This window comes from Pempheris klunzingeri, chromosome 21, assembly GCF_042242105.1.
Source record: "Pempheris klunzingeri isolate RE-2024b chromosome 21, fPemKlu1.hap1, whole genome shotgun sequence".
NCBI lineage: Eukaryota > Metazoa > Chordata > Actinopteri > Acropomatiformes > Pempheridae > Pempheris > Pempheris klunzingeri.
This window is the reverse complement of record NC_092032.1, coordinates 19,309,872-19,323,015: the sequence shown is the minus strand read 5'-3', so window position 1 is coordinate 19,323,015 and position 13,144 is coordinate 19,309,872. Positions and strand designations below refer to the sequence as shown.

At 45.5% G+C, this 13,144-nt stretch overlaps 1 protein-coding gene across 1 annotated transcript; it reads left to right on the top strand.

Moving 5' to 3' along the window:
* The first annotated feature begins 3,273 nt into the window (after positions 1–3,273).
* On the top strand, positions 3,274–9,528 carry msl2b (MSL complex subunit 2b). Its single transcript, XM_070853015.1, has 3 exons — positions 3,274–3,487; positions 5,483–6,867; positions 7,647–9,528. The coding sequence occupies exons 1-3, from the start codon at positions 3,346–3,348 to the stop codon at positions 7,944–7,946; spliced, it is 1,827 nt and encodes a 608-aa protein (XP_070709116.1). The 5' UTR covers positions 3,274–3,345; the 3' UTR covers positions 7,947–9,528.
* Positions 9,529–13,144: the final 3,616 nt, after the last annotated feature.

The window sequence follows — 13,144 nt, the reverse complement described above, 5'->3', positions numbered from 1 at the left end:
TTTCATTAGTCCTGCCTTCACATCACCTCAAATATAAATCAAACTCACGCAACTTTATATAAAATTCTAGTCAAGATCCCTTTTATATCTTTTATTATTTCATATTTTTGAGTCTATTTAGCAGCAAAGCTTCAAACACTTCTGCAAAATAAGATTTCTAATTAGTCAAATTCAGTACGATTAATTTAAACCACATCAGTTGCACCTAAATATTTATTGACTGTAAGGCTGCAGCTAACGATCATTTTCAGAACCGATTAATCTGCTGATTATTTTCATCATTTACAGTTTCCTCAAGCCCTCTGTGACGTCTTCCGTTTATCCAACTAACAGTCCAACACTGAAATATAGTCAAATTACTGTCTTATATGTCAAATTAGATTAATTTAATCAGCCGAGATCAGAGAATCTTTTGCAATTTTGCTTGAAAATGACTGAAATTATTCATCTAAATGGTTATGAGTGGAGTAATTCATTAATTGGCTAATCGTTGCAGCTCTAACCTTTAATCTATATTTGGCAATGTGAGGTAATTTTATCCCCAACGTGAGCCTTCAAAGTGGAAAGTCCCTGCTGGCCAGCGGCCTCTAGTCTCCGTGTGTGTCCAGAGTAATTGCATGATAAAGAGAGGAAAAAATAAAAGGGGAAGACAAAAGAAGATAAGCGCAAGAGTGAGCAATAAGTGCACGCTGATGGATGGTATCAGCGTGTTTGCATCATACATGAGCTTTCTTATCAGCGTGCCTTTTCACAGATAATGACCAAAACTGACATGATGAGTTCACTGTTCCCCTTTTGCCCTCCTTTGTTCACCCTGCCTGCACCTCACAGTGTTTCCACACATACAGGAACAAACATGGCAAGTTAAAAACTAATGTTTCTGTAAGTCTGGAGGGTTTATAATGACGTGAAGATGATTTTTACATTTGAAGCCGGGTTTTAAAGGCATGAATGTGTCTGTTTTTAGGCAAAAACTTAAACATGTTCAGTTAAAAGTAAGTTAAAATCAAAGGAATTCAGTATTTTCTACCAGAATTACATACCAATAGACTCCTACTACATTTCAGACAGAAATCTTTTACTCTATTACATCTATCTGGCAGCTTTAGTTGGCATTGCAGATTCAGATTTAACAAATAAGATGATGATGTGATTTATAGATTAAACCATCCAACAGCATGAAAATCTACAAGAACAGCTGAGTTCAATCAATCAATTGACAGAAAATGATGTCTCCCGCTACACAGATGAGAAATTAGTTCAAAATCACCTCCACAAGAACCAACTCCTGCAGTAAAATCCTGCTTTTACATGAATGCATGTAAAAAATTATAATCTATAATAGTACAGCGGTCATAGGGGGGCACTTTTGTGCACCACTTATTTTTAAGTACATTTTCCTGATTATACTTAAATATATTTACTTTCAATGCAGGACTTCTAGTGGACACTTTGTCCAGAACTGCTGGACCATCATATAAAGAGAGAGTGTGCAGAAAATATCATTTAACTTTACATTTTAATTTGGATTTATAGCCTCCAGAATATTTTGACATTTTGGCATTTTACAGTAGGAAAAGCACCAGTGTAAATAGTAAAACCTTGTCATGACTTTGTTGATGTAAGCACAGTTGCCACCAGTGATTTTTTTTGTTTTTCCAGCTTTATTGTGTAAATGCAGTTAATTCAAAACATTTAAAATCCATGTTTCAAACAGTTTTTTATCATAAAAGTTGCTTTAAAAACTACTAATCCAAAAATACATTAAAATGTACCAGAAAAAACAAACAAAATGTAGAGAAAGGAAAGAATAATAAGAGATAAAACCCATTATTGTCTGCTAAACAGCTGGAGGAACGTTGAAACCTCTTTAGATTTAAGAGCTTGTGCCAATTTCTGATAATTTTTGAGTTTTAAATGCTTAATAGTGGTTAAACATGTTTTATGGCCAGTGTGAAAGTGGAGTAATATTCTGACTGATTGTTAAAAATGTGTAATATAGCATGTAGCATGTAGCATGAAAACACGCCACCTCACATGTGGATGTTCACGCCATTGTTTTTTTTAAATGAAACCGCGTTTTTTGGCCAGTTCTCGCGAGACTTGCCCAACAGCGCCCCCTTGTTTGTGTGTGGAAAACCGACGGGAGGTATGAGGACTACTCCGCGGCTAACGATAGCAACGTACACAAATAGGGATTTAATTCACCCTCGGTCTCTGCGGACACTCTGGAGGTCCACCGACCGCTGCGGGAGGACATAATTTCGGCTAAACTCTCGGGTTCTCCCCGCTTTCATTCCCGCCGAGGCGACCAGAGAGCCCCGCTAATCCGGGGAAGAGGGTAGCGGCCTGCTTTTGTAGCCGGCTTCTCGGTGCAGCTCGGGCGGCTAGCACTGTCACCAGAGCCCGGTGCTTCCGCTGGCTTGTTTTTCCTAACACCGACAGAAGCGTCCGGAGCCTGGAAATTATTTTTCCTTTAATAACCACAGCTCCTCCGTCACATGTTCACCCACATATCGACGTGAGGCTGTCGGCGTTTCCCCGCAAAGAGGAGCTTTTCACGCCGGGGCCTGTTTTGTTTTCGAGCCGCCTTGAATCTCCGCGAACAATAACACAACCATAACGAGCCTGCTGGGGGCTGCACTGCCCAGCGAAACAGGAGCCACGGGAGCCTCCTGGGGGGTGGGGGGGGGAGATAATAAATGCATTGTGTGATACCAGCTCTGGACCGACGTGAAAACCCGGGACGAGCATGCATGTGGACTATGGAGTTACCCGGGGGAGAGCATTGCAAACCGGAGCACTTTGTCGCGACAGCCCCCGTTTGAACCTCGGAGCTGCTGCTAGCTAACCAGCTGCAAGTTAAAAAAGGCCAGCGGAGGGAGGAAAGAGCGCCACACGATGCTTTGTCTAATCATAACTCACGGACTGTATGGAGAGGAACCGAACCGACTCGGATGAACCGACGTTTTTATGCACGCTCGGCCTCCGTGTGAATGCACTTGTAATCCCGATTGAGAGCAGCAGTACTTTCGGAGCTCCACATTGAGGATGGATTGGATGTGACTTGGGGGGTGGGGATGAGTAGCCTCGATTGCTCCCTGCGCAGACTGCTCTATATGTGGGGTTTACCGACAGGGCACTGAAGCCATTACATCCATCTATGCTCTCTTCAAAGCCACCAGACTCCCTTGAGAAAAGCGGTGATTTAACCTCGCAGAACACGGGAGTCGCTGGTTCACTGTTGCCGGTTAGTTTGTGTTATTGTGTGATTTGGGTGTTTTTAACGTACTAATACATCTTGACGGACCGGACCGGACCGGAGCCCCGGGACAGGCAGCTGAGATGAACCCGGTGAATGCCACCTCTCTGTACGTGTCCGCGAGCCGTTCGGTGCTGCAGTGCGACCCCCGAGACCCCCGGGCCCTGGCGGAGCTGTGCAAGCTGCTGCCGTTTTTCCGCCAGTCCCTCTCCTGCTTGGTCTGCGGTAAGTGTGTGTGTGTGTGTGTTTTATTATAATTATTATAAGAATAATAATTATTATTAGTTAATGTCAGTGTGGAGGAGTGTTTTCGGTAACGTGCGTTGTTGTCAGCTGTGCTCTCAGTGGGAGCGATGCTGCGTTCAAGTGCAGTCGGAAATATACATTATCAGCAGTGCTGGTAAGGAAACACTCACTTGTACTCAGGTGCAACTATAAGGTACTTTTACTTTAACCTCACTATACTCTAGAGGGAAATATAAGGTTTGTACAGGTAACTATAGATATCGTGAATATAGTGGAGCATTTACTTTAAATGGCAGCTTGATACTGTCTTAAATTAATCTTGCTAAATGTCAACCTCGCTATACTTTGTAGGGAAATATAAAGTTTGTGCAGGTAACTTTTAACTAAAAGCACTGCATGAATGAAATGGAGTGTTTACTGTACATGATTATTTTAATTTTTTTGTTAATGCATCTTGCAGAACCTCTAATGATGATATTGATTCATGAAGCAGTAGTGTGAATGTAAATGAAAGCAAATAAAAGCAATTTATCGGAGAAACCAACCAGGAAAAGGAAAAATACCGAGCATAAAGCAGAATAACATACATAAAAATTGATATTTTATTTATATTTTATGTCTCAATATGATTTATTGGCATTGAGTGACTGACTTAACAGCCGAATACTATTACAGCTTATGCAATATATATATATGTATAAGATGATTGTTATGATCTCCACACCGACCAGCTGCAACATTAAAATGGTGTTTATATGTGATTCATGTGGCATATAAATGTAATATAAATAGAAATGGGTCATTCTGCATAAAAGAGTACTTTTACTTTTGATACTTGCGTATGTATTGATGTTAAAACTGCTCTGTGGTGCCTTTTTAGAAAGATAAATGGATACTTCCTCCACCCCTGTTAACCAGCATAATCTGTATGAGGGTTTGATGCTTTAATTTGTGCAGTCATACATTCAGAAAATACAGTTTTAAACACTTGGATTTGTGTTTATGACCCTAGAAAGTGCAGTTTCCCAAGCGTAGTGAACGCATCATAATTCACAGCTACACCCATCATGACACACCCCCCTCTGTGTGTGTGTGTGTGTGTGTGTGTGTGTGTGTGTGTGTGTGTGTGTGTGTGTGTGTGTGTGTGTTATTTGGCAGCATCCTGGCGTTTCTCTGTTTATCGTGTTGAATAACGGTCCTTCCACATACTGGACATCATGCACCTAATCCCTTTTCTCACCCTCATCACCCCCCAAAATACACAACACCGCAAAATGTGTGGACAAAACTAAGAACAAGTGGAGAAAAGGAAAGAGGCTTTGTGGCGTTCAAACACAACTTTACTACCAGATACAAGATAAGAGGCTGTAAATCAGGCGACAGAGTGTTTCTGCGGTTAGTCTGCTTCTGTCAGGTTGTAAATAAACCTCATGTTTGATTTATTTTGGTGGTAAATTTAATGCTCAGTTCTCACTGCTCATGCATAATGCAGCAACTCTCTCCGTTAGCCACAGGGAGAGGATTCGCAGTGCCGTTTGTATCAATCAGTGGATCGATACGAGATATAAGTCTGTACGTCGTGTTGGATATAGACTTTCTGCCGTTAGCGTGGCGTTTATCAGAAAGGCAGCGCAGAATGTGTGTAAGGTTGGTTCTTTCTCATGAATGCAACTTGGTCCTTTTTTCTTATCTGCAGCTGCACTCCCTAGCGACCAGCGTTGCTAAGGAAGCCCGTCTCAAAGAGCGGTTGTCATCCAGTCTGGCCAGTTGCCAGGCGCCACTCAGGTTTACAAATACATATCAGTAGGGGAAGCTATCGAAAGGCAGCAAATGAGGAAGGCATCGTTTGTAAATCTTAAACATTCTTAACACACTTACACTGACCAGTGCAGCTGTTTATCAGATTGTCTGTTTTGCTTGAATACTTATGAGGCATATTTGTTTTCTATATTTGCGCTCTCGTCTTGTCTTCAGGCAACCTGCTGCAGGACCCCATCGCTCCCACCGACTCATCATGTCAGCATTACGTCTGTCGAGGCTGTAAGGGTCAGAGGATGCAGCTGAAGCCGTCCTGTAGTTGGTGTAAGGACTATTCCCGCTTTGAGGAAAACAGGCAGCTCTCCTTGCTTGTCCACTGTTACAGGAAGCTCTGTCTCTACATCACACAGTCGCCGCTCGCCCCGCACATAGCAAACGCCGCCAGCGACTCACCGGACCTCCAGGCCATCCTCAACGAGGGCCTCACGCTGGCCGAGAGCGAGCCAGAGGCGGACGACGTTTCAGACTCATTTGGCCTGTCGCAGACGGCCTCCACCTCCGACTTGGTCCAGCCCGATGAAGCTCCGCACGCGAAGGAGCTCAAGGTGGAGGAGCCGAGCCCCGTCAGTGTGAACGGGCTGCATGATTGTAACGGCCTGGTCAGTTCGGACACTCTGCAACCCATCACCATAGAAACCGGTGGAGGTGTTGCCAAGCAGGAGAGCTTTTCGGAGGAGATCCCGGTGTGTGTGAGCGTCACGGGGACCGGGGAGCCAGGGCTCTGTGACATCAGCACTTTTGGGGATGACCTGAAACATGGCGGGGGGCCGTTGTTGTTGAGCGTGGAGGAGGTGCTGAGGAGCCTGGAGACGGACACGGACCCTGACCCCACCCCCGAACCCAACCCCCAGCCAGACTGCCCCCCCTCTGTACCTCAGTCCAGCCTCAACGGGCCTCACTGCCCGTCCGGCCCCGACTCCCGCCTCCTCTCCTCCCTCCCCACAGAGAACAGCCCTCGCCCCCTCCAGCCTCACCCACAGCCCTCACTGCAGCCTCCCCCTCAGCCCGCCACAGTCATCCCCCACGTCCCCCCTCGGTACCACCGCAAACGGTCCCGCTCAGAAAGCGACAGCGAGAAGGTGCAGCCCCTCCCTATCTCCAGCCTCTTACGAGGGCCTCCCCTCGGTGCCAACAGCTCCCCCCACCACCCAAACACTGGTGCCACCACCAAACAGGAGCCTAAGTTCCCCGCAACCCCGCCCCACCCACACCTGGCCCCAGTGCCTAACGGCGGCCCCCCCAAGGTGGGCAAGACTGTGCTCGTCTCCAACAAGGCGCTGAAAAAGACTGTGGATCACCACGGGGGCCCCAAGAAGGCCTACACCAAGGCAAGGCAAGGGGCCCCCAAGCCCCGCGCACAGCCCCGTGACAGAGTACCCCCACACCCCCACGCGCATCCCCTGACACACCCACCCAGCCCCTCCAAGCCACTGTACAAGAAGCCCGTGGAGAAGAAGGGTTGCAAGTGTGGCCGAGCCACGCAGAACCCCTCGGTGTTGACCTGTAGGGGGCAGCGCTGCCCCTGCTACTCCAACCGCAAGGTGAGAACAACGCTGACGCCTCTCAGAGCCTCTTTAGTTACACCACGACCCCCCCGACCGCCTGCTGGTGCTGATGCTGCTGGCACCATGAGAACATCTATTTAAATGGCTCACAGCAAACTGGACATCCACCTGGGGGCTCGTTACATCTAACTGGTGTTTGTTTTTATTGCTCTGCAGGTTAATGAGTCGTTTGTTTCTTGGGGAGTCGAGCACGAGGCTGAAATATTGTTGACTCAGTCATAAAGAGCAGGAAGGGAAGTCGGACCTCGGTAGCAGCGGGTCCAAAATCACAGCACCCTTCATAGTGACACAGTTAATATCTGTTAGTATTTTTGTTTTAACAAACAGACAAATTAAATTTAATTAACTGCAAAATTTAGACGTGAATATTAAGAGTAGTATTTTGTTCTGACCTGTTTGAGATGGACAGTTACTGATCAATATGTAGGTAATAAATGTATTTCCTGCTCCACTAAAAATGGATTAACAGTATTAGCAGTGTGATTGATGTGGGGAAGCGTTCAAACGCACTGTGCGGTTTTAGCCTTTAGCCTTTAGACAAAATGTTCTCAACTCAAGGTTCACTGACTCGCTTGTTGAGGAGCTTTCAACCATATCTCACACCCGTCATTAGCAGATATCGTCTCGGGGCTGTAGGAGATCTTTACTTTATTGTTATTGTAGTTAATTCAGCCCTTCAGTCTTTGGTGTAATGTGCGATGCTGCTGTCGTTATTTATCGGATCATGTTGTGATAATGGTGGTTGTTGTTTTTAGGCTTGTCTGGATTGTATCTGCCGCGGCTGCCAGAATTCCTACATGGCCAACGGAGAGAAGAAGCTGGAGGCCTTCGCCGTGCCGGAGAAAGCTCTGGAACAGACTCGTCTCACGCTGGGCATCAACCTCACCAGTATCACCGCGGCGGCCCTCCGCAGCCCCGCCACGAGCTCCCCCGGCAACACCCTCCTCAACGTCACCACGGCGACAGGGGCCCCCGTCACGGCCACCTTCCTGTCCGGGGCGGGGCACGACAACAGGGGCTTTGACGATTCACTGGAGATGCGGTTCGACTGCTGAGGTCCCGCCCCTCCTCCGGTCAGTCGTTACGCACATTCCCCCGCCAGCTCGGGCGTTTTTTCCCACCGGGGCGGAGCCAGGGACCCGCGGGGGGCGGAGCCAGAACAAGGCAGCTACAGTGACGGGCGATCGTGAGGGTCACCAGCTGAAGCTGAGTCGCCGCCCTCCGTCCATCGCCCGAAACTGCACCATGCTTGTGGTCTTGCATACAGACGCAGTGTGGAAGAGGAAGAGGAAGAGGAGGAGGAGGTGGAGGAGGAGGAGATGTAGCGTTACTGTATGTGCAGAGGTTTCATTTCAGTGGGGATAGAGTTTCTTTTTCTTCTGTTTTCCTCTCTACTATGGGTAAAATGTGTAGAGCATGTTGTGTAGCTACGTCGGGAGTGCCGGCCGCCGCCACACTCTCCTGTGTGTGTGATTGCGCGTGTGTGTGTGTGTGTGTGTATGTGAGTGTGTATGTATGAGGGGAAGGGTTCGGTTTGGAGATGAACTTTATTAGCAGGAACGGAGACATCATCATCATCATCGTCGTCGTCGTCGTCGTCGACATCATCATCAGAGACTGGTGTAATTTATATAATAGAAAGAACTTTTTGTACATGGACGTATCAGTTTCCATTGAAGAAGACATTTTATGATATATTTTATAAGTTACATTAAAAACCAATGGAGGCTGGTGCAGGAGCAGACCTGCATTCAACCAGAATATTTTCACACAGGTAAAAAAAAAAAAAAAAAAAAAGATTGTATTTTGTAACCTCTGCTAGAAATAAGACAAAGGACGACTATCAAAGTAAAAAACACTGCTACGACTTAAAAACATTTACAGTAATGTGAATTTAACACCACCAGCCAAATGTATGTTTTAATTTCCTGTCCGTCTGTCTGTGTGTCAGCCACACTGACATCTCCAGATGTTATTGTGCACTAAAAACAACAAACATTTAAGAACTGGTAGGAGTCTGGAGTCGCCGCCTGCTGTGGCTGGTGGAGGAGAAGAACTTGTGTCCCTGGTTTTGCTGTTTGATACGTCGAGGATGCGAGTTAACCTGTTTAATCGTTTGTGTGTTCTTGTATTAAGCACTTTTCCCCACATTTCCACACTCGGCCGCACACAGCTTACAGAAGACAAGAACAATATTTCTAATCAGTCCTCGTGTTAAAAACTCTGGTTGATTGCAGGAGCTGCTTGTTGTCGTTCACCAGTTTTTGTTTTTTTTTTTGTTTCTGGAAGCTACACACATGCTGCTAAACACCACAAAGGACTCAAGAAGGAGAACAGCCTGGTTTCCTCGTCTTTCCTTCTGTTTCTTTTGTTTTTAATGATTTGCGTTAACGACATTTTGCAGTATTTATTGGACGTCTCCTAACGTAGGTTACGTGTCGGGCGTCAGTTCCGCCCGCGCTGCCTGTCAAGTCTGTCGATCCGGTCTGGACTTCTTTTTTTTTTTTTTATTATTATTTCCTGTCTCAGTTAAGTTGCCGTCTCCTTCTTAGTGTTAGTTTCTGGTGTCTCCAAACAGTTTTTGTTCTCCCTCGGGGCATTTAAATACCTGTAATATAACTGTAACATATTTCCACAAAAAAGAAAGAAAATCAAAAACATGCAAAGTGTTTGTGTGATTATTTGTGTAGTCTGAAGCCTTTAAACACTAGAGGGCAGCAGGGAGCTCCAGTCTGCAGTGTTTAATAAGCACCAGCAGGGGGCAGAACAGCCCAATAAATACCCCAGAATCTACCCCCCTAATCAAAGGTCTGCTTCAGCTGCACAGGGGCTTTTATCTCTGCACTTCTTTTTAATTTCAAATGACTTAACTAAATGAAACAACTCTGCCAAATAACCAAAATAACTGTAAATCACAGTCATTTAATTCAAAGTCAAAGCTTTGCAGGCTCAGACTGAAGTGATCTGGAAGCTACAGACGAGACTCCTGCAGCTTTATTCTCTGATTTTAGTCCTGAAATGTAAAAAAAAAAAAAAAAAACCTCCTCTCCGGTGCAGCATGCTTTAATTCACCAAATGTAGTTCAGCCATCTTGGCTTCATCAGGGAGTCTGAGGTTGTTTCCACCAGAGGAAATGTGTAAAATATCACCACCATCTTTTACAAGTAGTTACTATATGATATGTTTACTGGAAATATAAATGATCATCCTGCAATTACAACACTTATTATATTACATCCAACTTTTCATTTTGTAAAAGCTTTACAAAGATGACGGTGACGTTTTGTGTGTTCCATAAAAACACCTCAAGAAACAACCCTGGTGAATCCAGGTTGTTTGGTGAATAAAGCTGCTGCCAAACGCCATCAAAAGGAGTCGATAAATTCCTTTTACAGTGTCTTTTATTTCCCATATTTACAGACAAAAACTCCTGGTTATTTACATTCACATTTAGTTGAATCAGGCGAGCAGTTCAGGTTTAGTTTGATCGTCCTCTGTCTGGTGTGCGGTTGTGTCTCTCTGATGTCTTTCAGGTGTCCAGCTGACTGAGAAGACTGGATGTTTGCTGTTATTCCACAAGGAGGCCGAGCCTGAGGTCCCGACCGCCTTCACATCAGCGTCTCAGGTCACTCTGAACGTCCACCCCACAGATTTATGTCAGTGCATTCACATCAAGGAGCACAAATAAGGCCTTTACAGCCCCGCTACCCCTTTTGTGACGTCATGTTTTGCCCCCCCTGGAGTACACATTGCCCGCTGTGATCTTTGTGGGAACTTAAAAACATTTAAAGAAACTATACATTCGTAGCAACATCGAGAAATTAAGGAGAAAAAGGAAAAACTGTTGTGATATTTACACAAGTGCTACAGTGAACGTTGCATTCACGTCATAAAAAGAACAATAATGATGTTTGGGGGCTAAAACTTAATGGGATTTTAAGTCTGAATGTGAATCATTACATGTACAATATGTTTAGAATATTTTAGTCTCTTTACATTGCTGTCAGACTCTCTTTCTCTTTGCTTGCTCCAAAGCCACCAGACTCCATTGACAAAAACGGCCATTTTATTTTTGCAGAACACAGGAGTCGGAAGTCTGTCGCTGCCTCTATTGGTTAGTCCACATGTGTTATTGTGCGACTTCGGTGTTTTAAATGGTTCGCTGGGATCCAAGCTGACGTGTTAGTTCACTGATTGGGGCAGCGATAGCGCAGCAAACTCCCGTATTCTGTGAGGTAAAATTACTGTTTTTTTCAATGGAGTCTGGTGGCTTTGGAGCAAGCAAAGAACTGCTTAAGTTCTCCATCTAACAATGCAAAGCAGTTCATTCAGGTCGGCCGTTTTAAGCAGCACATTACTTAACATCTGTGCCTCCTGTCTGCCGCCAAGTCGGATGAATCACTTGATTCAACTGACCACGGAAATATTAGTTTGACCCTGGCAAGACTTCTTCTGGAGCTCTCAGCCACATCTCACGGCCTTCATCACTCATTGATTGTCATCACGCGGCCTGAATATCAAACTACAACCAGTCACATTATTGTAAGAAGAATATTTAGCCAAACTATAATTTCCTAAATGAGGAATAAACCTTGAAGCTTCATCAGTTGATCACAGATCCATCAGTCAAACATTATTGATTATTTTTGTGTCCTTGAGCATCAGTTGATCTGCTACAGTTCTCTCTATAACCACATGGAAGACATATGAGCTACGGGGGGGATCCCATAGTTCTGCTGTTTGGATCCTGATGCGAGTTATTCTTTTTCCAGGTCTGTATGTCTGCAGTTAATCCGACATGACATGAATTCCCAAGAATCCCGACCGTGAGGGAGCATTTAATGCACCATTTGGAGAGCGGCTACGGTGGGCGAGCCAGGAAGACTGGCAGCAGAGAGAGAGAGAGAGAGAGAGAGAGAGAGACTGTGCTGCCAACAACAACAACAACACAGCCCAGCGCCTGATTAGTGAGGGCCAGCGTTTTGAATGTCCTGTAAGACCCACAGAGGAGGAAGAGGAGGAGGAAGATGATGTTACTGAACGGCCTGTAATGGCAGCAGGTGAGTTGTCTCAGGCGTTCAGGTGTTCGGCGTCTCGCTGAGGGAAGATGAAGAGTTTGTGTAGAGCTCCAGACCCAGTTAGAGAAATACAAACACAATATTTACACCCTTACGTCCAGAGACATTTACATGGCGGACTCAGGAGTTCCCCAAAGGTCTGAACCGCTTCACTTTCCTTCCCTGGTCAGCACGTGTATGTTTGGGCTCATAATCACCAAACAGCCCCTTTGTGGAGAATCTGTGGCTGTTTAAAGGAGAGTTGGTGAGTTTTTGACTTATTTGCCCGTTTTTCAAGGTGCTTTGCATCTAAAACGCTTCATCTAAACCCCACAACCACAGAAAATGTACAATTTTGTTTGGACCTCATCTATTTCAGAGTCTGATGATGCTAAATTACAAAGCTTTCATCAAACGTCACGGCCGTAGTGACGCCTCGTTCGCCACGAAACAGGAAGCTTGTCTTCACGACGCCTGAAACGTGTGATTTGAGTTAGTGTGTAAGTCTGGGTGTGGCGAGAGCCGCTACGTTTCACCTACGAGGCACGTGAACCACGTCCAGAAGTCATCATCGCTGGCGCTCGGGCTGGAGATTACAGCATCGAACCAGAGTCTGTCATTGTGTGTTTTTCTTGCATGTAACTGCTTTGAGGATTTATTGTGAAAAGATCCCAGTAAGAGGTTCCAGGCAGAAAACAGGCCCCTCAGTGCAGGTTAGTGAACCGCGGCCACGCATGCTTTAGTCAACAAGGGTTATACTTTTGTATATTTTGTTTTAAATTTTCTTCTGAGCTGTAGTTTGGAAACCTAACATTGGAAACCCTCCCTAATAAACTCAGAGTACTTCGGCCTAAAAGAAATGTTTGTGCAGCAGAGACTGTAATCTTTGTTGAGTGGAGCCATGTCAGCGTTAAGACACTCAAATAAAAAGATCTGGTGGTTCTGATTAGCTCCCACTCGCTCGCACACAGCACCAGATCCCCGGCAGTCTCTCCTCCGCCCACCGATCAAACCGGTGTTGCCAGAGATTCTTTGGTCCCGCTGAGCCGCTGCAGCAGTTTCTCATCTTCTGGGCTCGTTAACAGTGGAGGTCAAGAGGCTGCAACAATTTCATGTTTTACCAGACAGATGCACTCAAAAAAAAAAAAAAAAAAAGGAAGACGACGGCGTCAGTGGATCTGGTGGATTCCCCCAGA

Excerpts from the sequence above, each read along its gene's own strand:
- msl2b (XM_070853015.1), top strand. The coding sequence starts at position 3,346 with ATGAACCCGGTGAATGCCACCTCTCTGTACGTGTCCGCGAGCCGTTCG. Across the intron at positions 3,488-5,482 it reads CCTCTCCTGCTTGGTCTGCG|GCAACCTGCTGCAGGACCCC; the intron begins GTAAGTGTGTGT and ends TCTTGTCTTCAG. Across the intron at positions 6,868-7,646 it reads CCTGCTACTCCAACCGCAAG|GCTTGTCTGGATTGTATCTG; the intron begins GTGAGAACAACG and ends TGTTGTTTTTAG.